This window comes from Lissotriton helveticus, chromosome 1_1 (assembly GCF_964261635.1).
Source record: "Lissotriton helveticus chromosome 1_1, aLisHel1.1, whole genome shotgun sequence".
Taxonomy (NCBI): Eukaryota; Metazoa; Chordata; class Amphibia; order Caudata; family Salamandridae; genus Lissotriton; species Lissotriton helveticus.
Genome location: NC_136057.1, coordinates 1,994,249,815 through 1,994,269,301, shown reverse-complemented (window position 1 = coordinate 1,994,269,301; position 19,487 = coordinate 1,994,249,815). Strand labels below are relative to the sequence as shown.

General features: G+C 47.6%; 1 protein-coding gene across 3 annotated transcripts in view; it reads right to left on the bottom strand.

The window, feature by feature from the left end:
• Positions 1-19,487, bottom strand: part of AGL (amylo-alpha-1,6-glucosidase and 4-alpha-glucanotransferase) — a 421,834-nt gene that overhangs the window by 31,196 nt on the left and 371,151 nt on the right. For all 3 annotated transcript variants that reach the window (XM_078644341.1, XM_078644358.1, XM_078644350.1), the window contains exons 32-33: positions 10,488-10,575; positions 10,260-10,393 (exon numbers count right to left, since the gene is read on the bottom strand). In XM_078644341.1, coding sequence (XP_078500467.1) covers positions 10,260-10,393; positions 10,488-10,575 — 222 coding nt within the window. The remainder of the gene's footprint in view (positions 1-10,259; positions 10,394-10,487; positions 10,576-19,487) is intronic.

Here is a 19,487-nt window from a genome sequence, read left to right as displayed (position 1 = left end):
GTCCACCGACCGAGACGTTGCAGCACTACGCTTTACTAACACAAGTGGCTGTTGGTACAGGAACCCTACCCATTGCATGCAATGGAGTCCAATGCCCAGTTTGTCTAGAACGCTGAACCTGTATGGCCATTCAGGCATATCAAGTGGCATCAGGAGACGTCAATAATGTTTATCCTTGTATCCTGTCTGCCAGACCATTGTTCTGTGTGCTCTACAGAGAGGCCAACCCACTGACAGGCACGTTGCCTTAGCTTCAGCGTAGAGCTCTCAATCAAAGCCCCTCATTGAACCCTATACAAGCAATGTAGAGTAAGTTTGGTTCCTCCGTTGGGTATGAAGCTCGATTGGTCTGGATGGACCTGCATCAATATTACTCTGGTTAATCATGTCTCTGGTACTTTTGCCAGTATTTTTGCCTCTACACTGGACACTAAGATCGATCTGTAAGAGGTGCACTCATAAGGTGGTTTGCCATATTTTGGTAAAACTACGATAGTGGGCAGTCTTTGATCCATTGGGAGGGAGCCTTAATTTTTTACTTCTGTTAGCATGCGGAACACAGACTGTGACAGGTTGGGTGTCATGCTCTTATCGAGTTCAATAGGTATGCCATTAGGTCCATGTGCTTTGCCAGATTGAAACCTCTAATTGCCGCAGCAATTTCGGTCTCATCTAACTCTGCTTCCGAGGCCTGCCAATCTTCTATCGAGAGACTTAGAAGCAGTATATCCCTGAAGGACTCCAGTATTTCTGTGGTTTTTGTGATGAAGCAGGCATATAATTTAACAAAATAGGTGGCAAACATGTCCACAATTTCTGGGTTCCCCTCACCCTCACCGGCTCCCCTTTCATGTTCTTGACTTCTAGGACCGATTGTTCAGTTTGATCCCTGTGCTCCAGTCAGGCCAGTAGTTTTTCTGCTTTATTTCCTTCATACTAAAGTCTGCATTCAGTGGACAGAAATGTTGCCCAGGAATTGTTTTTAACAAGGTCTCGGGACTCCCATTGTTTCAGGTTTAGACTGTACTGTAGAGTCTCTCTCTCATCCAGCAATAGGAGCAGCTCTATGTCAAAGATCTCAGGTACTACTATATCCAGTTGAGTTCTCTTTTTCATATTGTCGCCCACTATTGATGATATAACTTTTCCCCTGTTAGACCTGTAATCTTTGGAATGCTTTACCCCTAGCTTTTGTGCATACGATCTCCTGTTTTAGACTCTGGGCATTTTACCACTGCTAATCAGTGCTAAAGTGCAAGTGATCCCTGTGTAACTTGTGATTATGATTGGTTATCCATGATTGGCATATCTGATTTACTGGTAGGGCCCTAGTAAAGTGCATTGTGTGTGCCCAGCGCCTGTAAATCCAATGCTATTAATGAGCCTGCAGCACTGATTGTGCCACGAGTAGCCCAGAAAGCATGTCTCAGACCTGCCACTGCAGTGTCTGTGCATGCAGTTTTGAACTGCCATGTCGACCTATCAAGTGCACCCACTTGCCAGGCTCAAACCTTCCCTTTTATTACATGTAAGGCACCCCTAAGGTAGGCCCTAGGTAGCCCAATGGGCAGGTTGCAGTGTATTGAAAGGATATGACATGTACTGGTGTGTTTTACATTTTTTGATAGTGAAATACTGCTAATTTTGTTTTTCACTAGTGCAAGGACTATCTCTCCCGTAGGGTATCATTGGAGCTGCCTTGTAACCTCTTACAAGTGTAACTTCCATTGGAAAGAGATAGAGATTTGGTGTTTGGGGTCCTTGAACTCGCAATTTAAAAATACATCTTTTAGTTAATAGTGGTTTTTAAGTTGCATGTTTGAAAATGCCACTTTTAGAAAGTGGGCATTTTCTTGCTTTACCGTCCTGTTTCTCTGCCTGCCTATGGAATCCACGTCTGAGGGAGGGTGACAGTTGGGCTGTATGTGCATTCACCCTAGACAGTTAGACAAAGGGAGATGAGGTGTGCCCTGCAAATCCTGATGGCCCATTACTAGGCTGATGGGTTACCCTGACCTAGAGTGGTGGGAGGAGTTATCACGGACACCTGAATAGAACTGTGCCTGTCCTCACATAGAGCTGTCATCACCCCATGTAGTGTTTCTGGAGCCAGGACAGGCAAAGGTAGGGTATTGTGCACTACAAAGACTTTCCTTTGAAGTTTGCCTACTTCAAAGGCAGAAACTGGTATAAGTACTGGAGCTGTGACACCATAACTTCAGAACATTTCTGGAATAAAGGACACTCTGCTAAGAAGAAGAGCTGGATAAACTTCAGGAGGGACTGTCACTTTACAGTTTTGCTTTGCTGTCATGGCCTGCTGCTTGCTGCTTCTATCTTTAGCAGTGAAAGATCTGGGCTTTGCTTTCTACATCCTGCTTCCAAGGTTCTCCATGGGCTTGTGTGTGCTAGCCTCCTGTTAATAAGTCTTAGGGACATCAAAGACTTCACCTGCAGCCCCTGAAACTCCTCTGCTGGGAGTTCTGGTCTACCGAATGGTGCAAATTCCAGTCCTGGGCCCTTGGAGGTGGTTTGGCTCCTAAAGAACCAAGAAAATCCATGCATCGACCCGCAGCACCTGTTTTTTCTGAAGGAGCACCGCCGTGCAGTTAAGAAATGAATGCATCGCCACGGTGGGGCTAAAGAATTGCCGCAGCGCCTGCCGTGCAGCTGAATGATCGCCACAACATGAGTCCCTAACATCGTGTGACCGACGTCCGTGTTACGCGTTCCGACTCCAAAATGGGCTCAGCTGTGCAGCTGAAGGAATCATCGCATCACCGGCTTCGCGTCTAGGAAATCGGCGCAGCTCCTGTTCTGCCGCTTGACCCAGAGCATCCAGATTTTCAATGCATCGCCCTTGTGCACCAAGTACTTAATCGACTGTGCCCCGCGGTAAGGAACCGAGGCCACATGTCCAGAAATCGACGCATCATCTCCCCTCACAGTAAAGAACAAATACATCACCTCCCCTGACAGTAAGGAAACAATGCATCACCTCCCCTGCGTTCCAGTAAGGAATCGACGCATCACCTCCCCTTGGAGTAGGGAATCGTGCGCCGCTTTGCTTTTCCTGTGCCTCACCTCCCCTGCGCCGATTTTCGTCTTTGATTTTGATGCATCCCAGGTACTTAGTGAAAAAAGTGACGCATCCATAGCTTCCTATGGACTGAACAGTTTTGAACCTTTTTAAAGTGATATCTTTAATTGATTATGCTGGATTTTTGTTGTTTTGGTCCTATTTTATTCAGATAAATATTGGTTAATATTCCAAACTGGTGTGGTTTTCTTTTGTAGTGTTTTGGTGGTGTTACTGTGTGTATGAACAAATGCTTTACACATTGCCTCTGAGATAGGCCTGAATGCTCGTGCCAAGCTACCAAGAGGGTGAGCAGGGGATATCCTACCTGTGTAATCCATTTACTCTGACTTGAATAAGGATCCTGTTAGATTCGGGGGTCTCTAGTTGGCAGAGGTAGGTACCTTTGACCAAATAGGGACCCTTTCGTCTAGTCAGGGTAAGGGGCTACACTCCTAAAATAACCCCTGCTCACCCCCTTGGTAGCTTGGCAGGAGCAGTCAGGCTTATCTCAGAGGCAGTGTGTAAAGCATTTGTGAACACATACAGTAATACAGTGACAAAACTACAGATGGACACCACACAGGTTGTATTATAAAAAGAAGTATTTTTATATAGACTTAACACAAGATCAAACAACAAAAATCCACAAAGCTGTACTCAAAATTAGACTTTAAAACAGTAGCAAATAGCCCAGTTCTCTCAAATTGTAAATGCGTCCCTTTACTCTCAATGTACCTTGAATGCGTAACGTAAAGAAAACAAAAGGGTCGCAGGGAAGGTAACGCGTCTGTTCCTTACACTCAGGGGAGTGGAAGCGTTGGTTCCTTACTGCTGCGCAGGAGTGTTGATGCTCACTTCCTTACTGTGTGGGGAGGTGATGCGTCTGTTTCTTACTGCTCTCCGGTGCGATGCGACAAAATGGCGTCTTTGTTACAGTGCGACAAAGTTGATGCGATGCGTGCACGCCCGACAGCCGTGCAGCCACTCAATGATCTTTGGAGCCGCGATAGGCCCTGCAACACGCTTCTCCTGTGATGCGATGGTGACCTCTTTGGCGGCAGCACGCTTCTCCGGTGATGCAATGCGCTTGGGCGATGCGATGATGACATCTGCAGCGGCGGCTCGCTTCTTTGGCGATGCGACGACAGCTGCTGCGGAGGCGACACGCTTCTCGTCGTTGAGTCGCGCTTCCAGCTCACAGCGACACACAGTCTCTCAGAAGGCCCAGCACAACAGCAGGCACTTCAATTCCCATCAAGGCAACTCAGGGGGGGGCTGGTTGGTGAAGTCTTGTATCCCTGAGGCTACAGGCAGGAGGCAAGCTCAAGTTCAAGCCCTTGGAGATTCTTCTTCAAGTTGAGGAAAGGCACACTCAGTCCTCTTCTCCTTTTTTTGGCAAGGAAGCAACTACTGCAGGCCAACCCCCAAACACAGCACAGAGGTAGTCTCCTCCTTTAGCTTCCTGGTTCTTCTCCTGAAAAGGTGTGTCTTGATTCCCAGAAGTGATCTAAAGTTCTGGGGTCTGGGTCCCCTCTTTTATACACCAAAATATTTTGTCTCTGAAGGTCGTGAGTGTCTGTGCCTAGTCCAAACCAGTTCTGTTCAGTCCTGGAGCACTTATTTTAAAGGACTCATTCTCTTCCTTTGACAGTGTAGGCCAGGGACATCAGACGCACCACAGGAGGTGGAGCCAGAATTGTAGAAGGGAGGCACAGCCATATTCAGGTTCGAGTTGCTCCCCTCCCGTCACTCTACACACAGATGAGTCTATTCAGCCCTGTGCTGACTCATCCTGTCTCCTGGAATCCCCCAGCCCCTGTCACTCAAACTCCAGACAAGGAATACACAACCTAGCAGAGGCAGGCTTGGACAGTTAGGCAAGAAAATACCTACTTTCTAAAAGTGGTATTTTCAAACACAGAACGTTAAAACCAACTTCACAAAAAGATGATGTTAGGTTTGGGGGTCTCTAGTTGGCAGAGGTAGATACCTTTGACAAATAGGAACCCTTGCGTCTAGTCAGGGTAAAGAGGGCACACTCTTAAAATAACCCCTGCTCACCCCCTTGGTAGCTTGGCACGAGCAGACAGGCTTATCTCAGAGGCAGTGTGTAAAGCTTTTGTCAACACACACAGTAACCCAGTGAGAACACTACAGATGGACACCATACCAGTTGTAGTACCCAAAATAAGTATTTTTATATAGACTTAACACAAGACCACAAACGAGAAAAATCCACAATCCTGTACTGGTAGAATTAGCTCAGTTCTCTTAAGATGTAAAATGCGAGACTTTGAGTTCAATGTACCTTAGGATGAGTAATGCTATACAACGAAAGTGTTGCAGGGAAGGCGATGCGTCAGTTTCTTACACGCAAGAACAGTAATGCGTCGGGTCCCTACCGATGCGTCGGTTCTTCTCTGCGAGGGGAGGTGATGCGTCGGTTTCTTACTGCACTTCCGTGGCGAAGTGACCAGCAGTGCCGGGATTCGATGAAGATCCTGTGCAAAGAAACAAAGATGGCGTCTACTTCTTGATGCAATATGATGCGTGCACGCCCGACTCAACTATTCTTCTGAGCAGGCCCTGCAGCACGCTTCCCGGTGATGCCGCGGCATCTGATGCGGCATCGATCCTCTTCTCCGGCGATGCGACGACAGCGGGTGCGGCGGCGACACGCCTCTTCTTCGTGCGTCTCGCTTCCAGCTCCTTGCGACACACAGTTCCTCAGAAAGCCCAACACAATTGCAGGCACTTCCAAAGAACTCTTGGGGAGCTGGTGAGTAAAGTCTGTTGTCCCTGAGACTTCAGCAAGAGGCAAGCTCTTTCTCAAGCCCCTGGAGATCCTTTACAAGTTGATGAAAGTACACACAAAGTTCCTCTCTCCTCTCTTTGGCAGTTAGGCAACCACTGCAGGGCAACTCCCCAAGCAGCACTTCAGCTTGGGATAGTCTCTCCTCAGTCTCTCTGGTTCCTCCCCTCAGCAAAGGTTTCTTCTTGTTTCCCAAAAGTGATCTAAAATTCTGGGTTGTGGGTCCCCCTTTTTTATACAGAGTTTCTCATTGTTCTCTGAAGGCAGAGACGCCTTTGCCTAGTCCAAACCAGTGCTGGTCAGTCCTGGAGCACTCTGTTTACATGACGCCTTCATTAATTTTACAGGGCAGGGCAGGGACATCAGACGCACCACAGGAGGTGGAGCCAGCATTGAGGAGGGAAGGGACAGTCCTATTCAGGTCCCAGGTGCAACTCCTTCCACCCATCTACATGTAGATCTCTCTATTCAGCCCTATGCTGACTCACGCTGTCTCCGGGAATTCCACAGCCCGTCATTCAAACTCCAGACAAGGAATACACAACCTAGCAGGGGCAGGCTTGGATGGTTAGACAAGAAAAGACCTACTTTCTAAAAGTGGTATTTTCAAACACAGAATGGTGAAACCAACTTCACTAAAAGATGTTGTTCGGTTTGGAGGTCTCTAGTTGGCAAAGGTAGATACCTTTGACAAATAGGGACCCTTGCTCCTAGTCAGGGTAAGAGGGTACACTCTTAAAATAACCCCTTCAGGCATAATAAACTAAAATTTCTACCTGGTTCCCTGAGTCAGTTAGGATTATAGGATGTAATAATCAAACTGCCCATTCTGGCCTATGGGGAACAAGTAGCCTTGCCATAGTGAAAAACGAAAATGGCTGTAATTCACTATTAGGACATGACACATACAGCAGGGCTTGTCCTACCTTTTACCTACAATACACCTGCCCTTGTGCCTACCAGAGGGGTGACTAATATGCAGAAAAGGGAAGGTTTCGGAACTGGCAAGAGGGTGCACTTGCCCAGTCAGCATGGCAGTCACAGACTGCACACAAGCTCTGCAATGGCAGGCCTGAGACACACTTACAAGCTGCTTCTGTGGATGGTACAACCAGTGCTGCAAGCCCACTAGCAGCATTTGATTTACAAGCCCTGGGCACCCATGGTGCACGGTGCTAGGGTCTGACCAGTAAATCAAATAATCCAATCATGGAGTCACTAATCCTGATATCAATTTACAATAGAGAGCATGGGCACTTTAGCACTGATCAGCAGTGGTAAAGGGCCCAGAGTAATAAAACAGCCAACAACAGGTCAGAAAAAATACAGGAGCTAGGCAGAAAGTTCAGGGATGACCCTGCAAAAAGGGCCAAGTCCAACAGATGTATTTTATCATTCTGAGTTCAGGCATACTAAACTCAAATTTCTACCTAGTTCTCTGAGTCCGTTAGGATTATAAGAGGTTATAATCAAACTGCCCATTCTGGCCTATGGGGAACAGGTAGCCTTGCAATAGTGAAAAACGAAAATGGCTGTAATTCACTATCAAGACATGCCACATACATCAGGGCATGTCCTACCTTTTACCTACAATGCACCCTGCCATTGGGCCTAGCTCAGGGGTGACTAATATGTATAACAGGGAAGGTTTAGGGACTGGCAAGTGGGTGCACTTGCCCAATCAACATGGCAGTACCAGCCTGAACAGAGGCTATGCAATGGCAGACCTGAGACAGACTTTAAAAGCTGCTCCGGTGGGTGGCACAGTCAGTGCTGCAAGCTCACCAGCTTGGTTTGATTTACAATCCCTGGGCATACGCAGCGCACTGTACTAGGGTCTGACAAGTAAACCAAACAAGCCAATCATGGAGTCACTAATCCGTACAACAATTTACCATAGAGAGCACTTGCACTGTGGCATTAAATAGCAGTGGCACAGTGCCCAGAGGCATCTAAAACCAGCAAAAACATAAGAGGCAACAGCAACAAATGGAAGGGAGACCCACGCCAATGATGCCAGGTTTAACAGGTCCCTACTTGGACAGGGTGCAAACCTCTGCCAACAAGAGACCCCCATTTCTAACGTCCCCTTATTACTGTTTTATAGTCTTCCTAGAGTGTAACAGCAGAGTTCATTGTATCTGTATTCTCCTTAAAGTATGGTTCCATACTGAATTTTAGTTTTGCCACTCTATCTTTATTTTTTAAGTATCATGGGTATATTGGCTAGGCTTCTTCCCTCCCTTCTAATCTGCTCTCTATATCCACCCATACTGGGGAATGGTCTGAGATTCCTCTTGCGAGGTGTCTAACCCCCATAAATTGGTCCACATGAAGGAATTGTGTCAGCAAATAATCAATTTGTGAGAAGCTTTTATGCGATCCTGAGTAGAATGTGTATTGTTTTTGCTGGGGGATGTGTGTACATCATACATCAATAAGCCCAAGATCCTCGAGGAAGCCTGGCAGTGGACCAGGCGATCCCTGGGCCACCCTCTTAGTCTCCCTGTCCCAGTTTTCAAGACGCCCCTCAAAACCAGTATGCCTGGGGGTAGCTGTACTAGAAGGAGCCCATCTGTGGAATGGTGGGTGCCTGCAATTAGGTGAGACATAGAGTGGGTAGAGATTCAACCTTAGGCCTTCCTAATATCCCATAAGTGGTACATATCTGCCTTGCTGATTTAGCCGTGTCTATTGAAGGACAAAAGAGAGCAAATGTTTTATTAGGAGCTCTACTCCTCTTGAGTCAGTGGTGTATTCCAAATTGGCCAGTAGCTTGTAACCATTTCTATCCAGCGCTTTCAAGTGCTAGCCCATCAGATGGGGTTCCGGCAGCAAGGCAATATCTGGGGCATGTCTTTCGAAGTGTTGTATAACAGTTCCTCTTATAATTCTATTTCCCAGCCTGTTAACATTCTAAGATAGCATTTTGAAGGTTTTCCCATTTGCCACAGCGAGGCATCATCCAGTGGCGGCTGGTGAGTGGTGTGGCATAAACGTTTGGTATGACTTTTATGTAGTGTGCGACTCAGGCAAGCTTAATGGTCAAATGTGGGGTACAGGCTGGATCCTCCTCCATAGAAAAATAAATGAAAAAAAGATTGGCAAATGGTGCATTTTAAAGCAAATTCATTTAGTGATAAAGCAAGGCTTATAAAACAGTGGGAAAGTATAGTTGTGAAATATTAAACACATACAAATCTGCCCTATGTCTTACTGCATTATTATGTTCAACAGCTACTGTAATGTGCAACTTGTACAACGCAACAACTTTATCCTTTGAAAGTGTGCTTGCTCAGTAACTTGCACTGTATATGGCACCAACTTCAGAAGAAAATACTCTAACCAGGATTCGGTAGCACCCACAGCTGCTGATTGGAATCAGCCATATAGAAATATGTGAAGACGGGTCTTTAAGTGGGATGAAAAATGTTTTGACTCTCTAAAAGGGAACACGTAAAATACATTTACTTGATTCCCATAGTGTGCTACCAGACCGGTATTTTGGTTTCTCTCTGAGATGTAATTGCATCCAGATATATGACACAACATCTGACCTACACCTAAAACCTGTCAGTACAATTGGCTTTGTCAATTGGATGTTAGCTGTTGAACATAAATGAGTAACAACAAGGAATTGTTATAAATAATTGTGTTTAGAGATACGATCGCATCTCTAAATAAATCAATCTATTTAATATTTGCACTGAAATGTGAAGGAATATCAGGTGCCCTAATGGAGAATCCGCCCGGTATCACCTGTTAGGCTCAACTGCAGTCCCAGAAGTGACTGTGGCACATGAAGACCACTTCAGCCCAACCTGGGTTATTTTATCATGTTTGGGCGTTTCTGAGGTCTGTTGACTTCTAAACATACACATTAGCCAACATAAGAAATTAAGCAAAATACACCGGCATAAGTGAAATTTTGTTTGGGGTCAGTGCAAAACAGACAGCTGGAAAACTTCACTGCAAACATATTTTTTGTTTTAGGTACAGAGGTTTAGGGTCCTCACACACCACCCTCACTATCTTTTCAGAATAGTTAGTTACCAACATTGCTACTGTACGGGGAACTTGTCTGTACACCAAAAAGGAAATATCTATGGGGCAAGGCCTATGTCCTTTAAAAATAAACCCAAAATCACAAGATGAGATATAAATAATAAACTGAAACCTGGAAGGGAGTTTAATTTTTGTGGGGATCATAGTGCACCCCCTGGGGAATGTTTATGCCCCCGCAAGAAGGGCGCGCTCCACTGTTGGAAACCCACTGCCCTAACACTTCCAGTGCTATTAAGTGTCCACTAATTATATTACAGCCTATAAAAACATAGAAATAGGATATTAATATGAAATCCATACCTCTCAAGATGAACATAATGACGAGAAAGAACGTTTTTAACCAATACAATGGTGTTCATGTACGTCTCTTCACCAAGCAACTTTGAAAAATACAGCTTTGCTCGTAGGAAATACCCAATCGGCCACAGCCATTCCTAAAATTAGAAAAATAATTTTTTTTAAGATTGATGAAGATGTCAGCTAATCATAAGAAAAATATTCAAAGTCAAGCAAAAGAGTTTGACTCACAGGTCCTTGATGGTAATTAAATCCTTTTGAAATGTTGTAGTTGTCGTTGTCCAAGGAGTTGTCATAAACTCCGCAGTAAACCATATCGCTGTAGAAAAAACAGAACTATGAAGCTCAAATTTAAACAATCAGAACTATATTTATCATCATAAAGTATAAATTGTCATTGCAGTTTTGCCTACTTTTAGTTGTAAAAAAGTGTCTATTTTTTAAACTTGGAAGCACATCCTAGTAAAAGATTAATGCCTGGTAAAACCCTGGAGAAAACCATTTTAAGTTGAAACTAAGGGTTAGATGTACTAAACACTGGTTGCAAAATACTGATCACAATGCGCAACAAGTATTTTTGTGTCCAGTGTGGAATTTTTTCGAACCAACCTTTGCACAACACTAGGTCAGTTCATACGTTTCTAAATCATAGCGGGTAGCAATCTGTTATTTCTCATCAATACTCATGCGGTAGGTCACACATTGCGACTCACAATTATTAGATGACATCACAGGAATGGTGGCCTGCTGCAGTCAGTAGACCACCATGCCTGTGATCACATTTCAATGAAGTACATTAAAAAAAAGACAACCCATTTTCCTTAAAGAAATGAATCTGCACTTAAGAAAAAAATTACTTTTTTTAATAAAAGTTTGCTCTAACGGTGACAGTGGTCACCCGGACCACTGCTCACTCCAAAACAAACAACTGTTTTTATGACCAAAAAGGGGAACAGGTCCCCCAGAGGGGGAAAGGGATGTTGGTTGCAAAGCATTGATACATTGTATTACAAATCAGTGTTTGGAAGGGATGCCCTAAACATGCCCCTTCCAAATACCGGTCTGTAATGGATTTTGTACACCCAGTTAGTGATTCAGTAACCAATTATTAAATCCCTAACTTTTTAGGTTTTGAGGATGTGTCTTCTTGCGAACTGCTCTGGCACAGCATTCAGTCAATTTCACAAAATGTTACTGTAAATAAACTTAAATTATGTAAATAAAACGAACGTTTTCTTGTGGGTCAATGCTTAAGTTGCCAACTGAGTATCAAGGAGATCACCCTCTATGCTGATGTTCTTCACTTGATTAGATTGTGGACTTCTTGGGCTCTTCCCTTAATTTTACTGTGCCGTAGTCCCCCTAGTTGCAATAAATGTGAGCACATTCTAATTTTGGGATCAATGGATATATGTTTTTTTTAAATCTCTTTATTAGCATCAGATTGGTCCGTGCAAGCATACAATCACATAGGAAACCGGTTACATTGAAAACTTGAGTGGTCATTATACAAAATAAGTAGCTGGAGGATGTGACCAATAATATTACAAGTAGTGCAAAACATTCTAGAATTCTTATTTTCCTTATTCCAGTTCTTAATGAAAATCGCACGTGTGGAAGGTTAATGTAAAGAGATATAACTGCTTTCAAACATAACGAAAATGAATATGCCTTCGTGATAGAGAGAGCGACAAGCAACACATCAATTATGAGCAAGGTGGAAGCATCACTGGCGTAGGCAGACGAGGATTGATGGATTGACAAATGAAAAGACGTGGGAAATGCAATATTTTCAATCGGGGCCAAGTAGGCAAAGAAACAGAAGAGAAAAACACCCCGTTCTCAACCAGCATCCATACTGGAATCAGCAGCTCACGCCTACCCCTTCTCAGTAGTATTTTAATGCTAAACCCTACATAAGGCAACAGGCAGCGCTCAACTGTCATACTAGAGACATCTAGCCCACCCCTTCTGGGACAATAGATCTAGCAGCTTGGGATTGTGTAGCCCGCGTTAACTTGCTAACGTACTGTCGATATGGGCCCCAGATGTCGACTGGGCGTGAAGCTGTTGGGACCTGCGTGGAGTATTCCACACTATTGGTATTACATTGGGCAAGGCTGCGTAACCAAGCCTTGGAAGTGGGGATTCGTCTGGACCCCCAGAATAAAGCAATTTCCCGTTTTGCGAGCAAGAAACCTATGGCAGCAAGTTTCCGCGTGGCGCGGGGGAACTCAGCGACATACCCAAGCAGCGCAATCTCTGGTATGGGTTGCAGCTCGCACTCTAAAATGTCGCCCAAGATGTGGTGTGCTTGCAGCCAGTAGGTATGTAGTTTCGGACAAGTCCATGTGAGATGTGCAAAATCGGCATGTGGGGCCTTGCATTTAGGGCAGCAGTGAGGTCTGGATGGGTCGATTTTGTGGGCCAGGGCCGGTGTGAAGTACAGTCGCCTCAAAAACTTAAAATGTATCAGCTTATGCCTACTGTTGACGGAGACATCTTTAGTGACTCGGCAACAGGCAGCCCATTGGTCGTCCGTGATAGAGCCACCCAGATCAGTTTCCCATGCCGCACGGACCCTCGTGTCCGAAGTAGGAAGGGCCGCCACACAGAGTCCGTACAGCCTGGAAACCATATGTGCTCCCGTTTGTGACTGGAGTAGGAAAGTCAGGGCAGGCATGTCATCTGGTGGTAGTGGGAACGAGGGAAACTGTGCTCTAAGCATGGATCGCACTCTGGTCAAGACAAACGAATCCATAAACGTCCGGTCCGTGAATCGCGGATCCTCGGACACCGAAAAAACATGTCCGTCTGGGAACAGGTCTCCCATTGTAGTGAGCTGATATTTGGACAACGTTTTGCGGACCACTGTCTCCGCGGTGATGGGGAACCAGTGCAGGTTCGGTAGTGGAAGAGCCGGAGAGTACAGCACGTCTAACTGGAGTAGTCTACGTAATTGCATCCAAGCCCACGACGTAGTGGACACAGTTTGTATGTCTAGCGGGTCTCGGGGTAAGCCTTTGGGTAATATCGTGTTGAGGGCAAGCGGTAGTACCAAGTCTGCCTCCGGTCTCAGATATGGAATCCGAGCGTCCGGATGGAACCAAGGATGTGCATAGGCGCATTGCGCGACTAGGTAGTAAAGATAAAAGTCTGGCACTCCAAAGCCACCTCTTTCATAAGGCAGTGTTAGGATTCGCCACGAGACTCGCGGGTTCTTGTCCCCCCACACCAACCGCAGCAACAGTGAGCGTAGTTGGGTGAAGAAGATTTTAGTGAGTGGGATCGGTATGTTGTTAAATAAATATAGAAAACGGGGAAGCACAATCATTTTGATTATGGCGATACGGCCAGCCATCGAGAGAGGGAGGCGAATCCAACGCGCCATATTATCCTCCAGAAAGTCCAACGCTCGGCCATAATTTAGACGAACCATGGATACCGTGTCTAGATGAATGTGGACACCTAGATATTTCACCGAATCAGCATTCCACTCAAGCGGGAACGGACAGTCCCAGCGGTCAGTGGAGGGGGTGAGTGGAAAAATGTCGGATTTATGCCAGTTAATATGAAGGCCGGAGTATTCCCCAAAGCGTGTTACCTCCAGAAGCAAGGGCGTCAGATTTGTCTCCGGAGCCCTGACATATAAAATGGTATCATCTGCGTAGAGGGAGAGGAGTACCGGACCCGTTCGAAACTGGAGCCCACGGTGTAGGTGACGCTCCTGAAAGTGCCGTACCAAAGGGTCCATGGCCAGGATATATAGCAGGGGGGACAGGGGGCATCCCTGTCGGGTGCCCCGGGAAAGAGGGAAGCTATCAGAGAGCGTGCCATTAAGGCGCAGCCGTGCCCTAGGGGCGGTATAGAGCAGTTTGACCGTGGAGACAAACAGTGGTGGCATGCCCATCCGTTCCATAACTGACAAAAAAAAAGGGCCACTCCAGGGAGTCAAATGCCTTTTCGGCATCCAAGAACACCGCAGCCGCTGGTGTGTTTGGGTCTAGTCTGTGGAGCACAGAAAACAACGTCCTTAGATTAAAGGAAGTGGATCTGTGGGGGACAAATCCGGACTGGGCCGGAGAAATGATAGACTCCATAAGTAAAGACAGTCGGGTTGCGAGGACTTTTGCTAAAATCTTGTAGTCAAGGTTGAGTAGGGAAAGGGGTCTGTATGATCCACATCTCGTGGGGTCTCGACCCGGCTTAGGAAGTAAAATGATGACCGCCTCTCGAAGCGTTTGTGGCAAAACCCCTGTTTCAAGCGCCTCCGCATACACCTCAATCAGGCGCGGTACCAATTCCTCTTTGTATTCTTTATAAAAGTCGGCCGAAAAGCCATCCAGACCCGGCGCCGAGGAGCCCTTCAATGCATCTATGGCTTCCATAACGCAGTCTGGATCGATAGGCATCGCCAGAAAATCCTGCATATACTTCTCCAGGAATACCATAGAGATCTCGTTGATATAGGGGCCTGGGTCGCGACGGTCTTCTGTTAGAGTGGAGGTGTACAATGTTTTGTAGTAGGATAAGAAGGCATCGCAGATAGCAGGGGTGGTCTGGTGACGAACACCCAGTTCATCCACCATGTCAGAGATGTATGAAGCCTGGCGGGGAGGGCGGAACAATTGAGCCAAGAGCTTGCCAGGCCTGTCTCCCTCTCCATATTGTCTAGCTGAGTGTTGTGCGCATAGATAGTTCAGTTCCCTGTCTGCAGTGTCTCTGAACTCTTGCAGCAGCTCTAACCTTTTCGCCTCTATCCTACCGTCAGCGTCTGTGAGCGCGTCCCTGTCCAGTGTGGCTATTTCAGTCTCGATACGTGTCAAGGAGGCACGGATCTCGCGCAAGGCCCCTGTGTGTTTATTGATGCAAACCCCTCTAATAGTGGCTTTGAATCCCTCCCATAATGTGGTCCAAGTGTCTACTGTGCCCGTGTTGAGCTCAAAATACTCCTCTATTGCCGTACGAACGTCTTCCTTGAAGACCGGGTCAGATAACGCCTTGCCAGGGAAACGCCATTGTTTCTCGTACCCCCCCAGCCTGGGAATCAGTAGGGTTAGCACAATGGGAGAGTGATCAGACAGCGTGCGTGGGAGTGTCGAATGATCTCTCACCCAGCCGGCCACCCCTGGGGAAAGGAGCCAATAGTCGATTCTGGTACTAGTGTTGTGGTATCCAGAGTGATGGGTATAGGTGGGTGTGTTAGAGTGCAAACGAGCCTCAATGTCAATTAGTGGGTAGTGTGTGCACATATCTGTCAGTATAGCGTGTGAACGGGGTTTACAATCTGGGGAAGAAGAAGTGCTGTCTCTGGTAGGGTCCATCAATAGGTTAAAGTCGCCACCTATCACCAACATATCAGTGTCCAAGCGTAGCAGAGCATCCTGGAGACTCTGGATAAAGGCGGGGGAATCTGAATTGGGACCGTATACTCCAGCAAAGGTGATCTTGAAGCCAAGAAGTACCCCCGTAACTATAACATATCTGCCATCATCATCAAATATACTGTCCGAGTGCACAAATGGGACGCGCCTATGTATCATTATCGCCACCCCCCTCGCATATCTGCTATAGCTGGAGAAGAACCTATGCATGCCCCAACCCTTGGCAAAGGAGGAAGAGTCAGTCCTCACCAGCTGAGTTTCCTGTAGAAACAATACATCGACCCCATGTCGCGCTGCGTAGTTTAGAACCTGCCGTCTTTTTCTCGTGTCATTTAAACCTCGGACATTCCAGGACATGAGGGTAAGTCTGGAAGGACCAGACTGCTGTCCTACCTTAGCCATTCAAATCCGAAGGAATCACAATAAAACACGTGTGTGCATAACCGCCGCCTCCCTACCGCAAAACAGGCATCATTCATGGAGAAAAACAATGCATTTTCACAAACATTAGAACCAAAGCATAACACAACCCTTCCCAACCTCCCACCACCCAGCCACTCCTTAAGCCCTAGGAGGCTTCTCCCACCCCTAAGAAGAAAACCAATATCATCAGACAAAAACAGTTGTCTAGCAATGTACCTGAAAAATAAAGGCAAATTAAGAGAAAAGTACAGTACGGCTCGTGCCATGGGGGGGTGGCAACGCTCCGCCATGCGGGCACCCCAACCGGGGCAACATTCAATTCTCAACAAGTATAGAAAACACTGCAAAAAATAACAACATCCTTAGATGCGTAATACTGAAGGATATGGCCTGTTATAAAAAAGAGGGTGGAGATACAAGTCAACCCTGTCCACTTTCATCAAAAAGGTCCGCACTAGCCTGCGAGTCTGTGTGTGGCGGAGAGTTTTGTGCATCGCCTGAGTTTCGAGGCGACCCCCTGTTTTTGTAAACTTGACAATAATCCTGTGCCTCTGCGGGGGAGTCAAAAATGCGAAACCTGCCATTCACGTCGACTCTGAGCCTGGCAGGGTACAGCATTCCGTAGCGTAACCCCAGTTTGCGCAAAGCAGCCTTGACACCAGTGTACTTACGGCGCGCGTCTTGGACCATGATTGTGAAGTCCGGGTAGAAAGATAGCACTCCACCCTGCCACCTCACCTTGCCCGCCTCTCTGGCAGCCTTTAGCGCCGCGTCCCTGTCTCTGAAGTTCATGATTCTGGCTATGATGGGTCGGGGCGGCAGCCCTGGATTAGGCCGAGGCCCCAGCGATCTGTGTGCGCGTTCCACTATGAAGCCAGCTGTGAACGTGTCTCGTCCAAATAGTTCGATTAGGAGATTTTCCACACATGTGTCAAAGCGTCCGGTTGCTGTCGTCTCCGCCACACCAATTATGCGAATATTATTGCGCCTACTGCGCGCTTCTAAATCTTCGTTCTTAATTGCGACGTCCTTAAGGATCTTTTCCACGCGTTCCAATCTTTTCAGCGTCGATGCAGCTCCATCTTCGATGTCGGAAACTCTGGATTCAGCCAAATCCAGGCGCCTATCATGCAATTGAATCGTCGCGCCCATGTCCGCCATTTTCTTTTCGAGGGTGTCGAAGCGAGAGTCCAAGGCCTTGAATCCAGCACGCATTTCACCCATCATCTCAACGACCATACCAGCGGTGTCGTTCGCTGTCGCCTGGCCCCCAGTGTCCGCAGTATTCGTAGGTGGGACTTCAACCGTGTGGAGGGAAGCCGTACCGAAGGTAAGTTTCCTCTGGTTAATATCCCTCTAGCCCATGCTGGAAACTGTGGTGGACTAATCACCAGTGTTGCAAGACACAGCGACAATTGCGACCAGCCAGAGTGTTGAGCACAGTCACAGGGCACCCCGTCAGAAAGGTGTTCAGGCCGGGACCAATGGATCAGGGGTCTCAGACACCCCCTCGAGTCAGGGCTGTTCCGCACCGCAGGGGCCTCAGGGACGCCAAGGCCGAGCCATGCAGTTCCAGGGGGCCCCCGCGTCGGAGTGTCCCCCCCGTCTGGAGCAGATCGGTAGCAGCCCCTCGCAGTAAGTAGGGCCAGTGGAGGGCCGTGACGACCACTCAGCAGCAGCTGGCAGGACTATTCCTCCACCTAGGCAGGCAGCAAATGGCAGCGTAGTAGGGGGACCAGGTATTCAGGTCAATGAGGCACCATCAAGGAAGGTGGGTAAAGTCACTCAGGTCATGCAGACTTCGCTGGGCAGTCAAATGGTAATAGGCGTGCAATGTTCGTGGCTAGTTGCAGCAGCATGATAGCTGGAGAGTGCGTAGTTCCTGGGCCTGTTGGGGGACAGGCGTGGGTCTGGGGTGCGCGTCAGTGGCGAGTGCGAAGGTGTAGTGCCCCCACCGAGTGCAGCAGTGTGGAGCCGCCCGAAGGACGCCTTAGAGCCCACCGGTCGCACCCCCCGTCACCCCCCACTCACCACCGGGGTCCGCCGCCCGCCCCCCCCGCCCGCCGCCACATGTCCCGGGCAGTCTCCAAAATCGAGGCCCCGGCTCCCAAGGCCGGACCAGGCCGCAAGGGCCGGTCTCGTACCCAGGGACCGCCCCTCCACCAGCGGAGACCACCGGGGGTAAGCAGCGGGCCCGGGAGAGCCCAACAGCAACCCCAAGGCCGAGGGGGATAACGAAGGGGCCACCCAGAAAACTCACCAGGCGCTCCGGCGCTGCAGGGCAACGTCCAGCGAGGCTCGGGAGGCCTCACCACCCCTCCGCTGTTTCGCCCGTTCTCGCCGTCCCCCGGCCTCCAAACTTGGCCAGCTGCATCGGATGGTGTCAGGGGTCGGTGTCAGGCATTTGCCGCCCCCAGCGCAGTGTCGGATCTCCTGTGAATGGCCCCGTTCCACGCCCGCTCGGCGGAGCTCTACATTCAGGCGGCCATTACGTTCGCCTGCGTAGCCACGCCCCCCTCCCGCGAATCATCAATGGATATATGTTAATGCTTTGTGATGGAGTGCCCTTTAAAGAGGAGACTCTTCAACTCCATCCTAAATAGGAGTAGCATTGGGGTGGTTCTGATGGATACAAGGAGGTTGTTCCAGATCTTGGGTGCAGAGATAGAAAAGGCATGCTACTATGTTTGTTTCTTTGGTTATACTTCTTAGTCTGTAGTCTGATGGTGTCCCGAGTGTGCCAAGAACCACCAGAGATGGGGAGCCAGTCTGCAAGATAAAAGGAAGTGTTAGTTGTGATGTTTGGAAATGATGCGGCTGATTTTAAAAATGCTGTTGGTGACCAAAGGAGCCAATGGAGTATCATTAGGATGGGGGTGATGTGTTCACATTTTCTCAGGCCCTCAATGAGATTTGCTGTATCATGTAGGATATCATTAAGGGGTTCCAATGTGGAGCCTGAGGGCCATGGAGTAGAGTTTAACCACTATCCAGATGCAAGACTACAAAGGCTTGAACAGCTTTTCTGAAGTCGCATTCTGGAAGAAATGTTTACACTTTCTTGAGATGAGAGAGCCGGTGTCAGGCCACCTTTTATTTTCTTTAGCAATGTGTTCCTTGAGGGCGAGATTGGTGTTCAAAGTGAATCTAAGTGACTTCGCATTCAATGAAAGTTGGAATTCAAAGCCGTCAAGGTTCATGTGATGGAGTCATATTTTTAAGATTTATTGTTTGTTGTCCTCAGCATACAATAGGAATTCGGTTTTGGTTGGTTGCGCTTCAGATAGGCACTGGACATCCATGTCTGGATTATGTACAGGCAATATGTGAGGTGTTCGATGTCTGAAGCAGAGGAGACTTAAGTAGAGCTGTGTATCATCAGCATATGATGAATCTTGAGGGTCATATCTGTGTGTAGAGCACC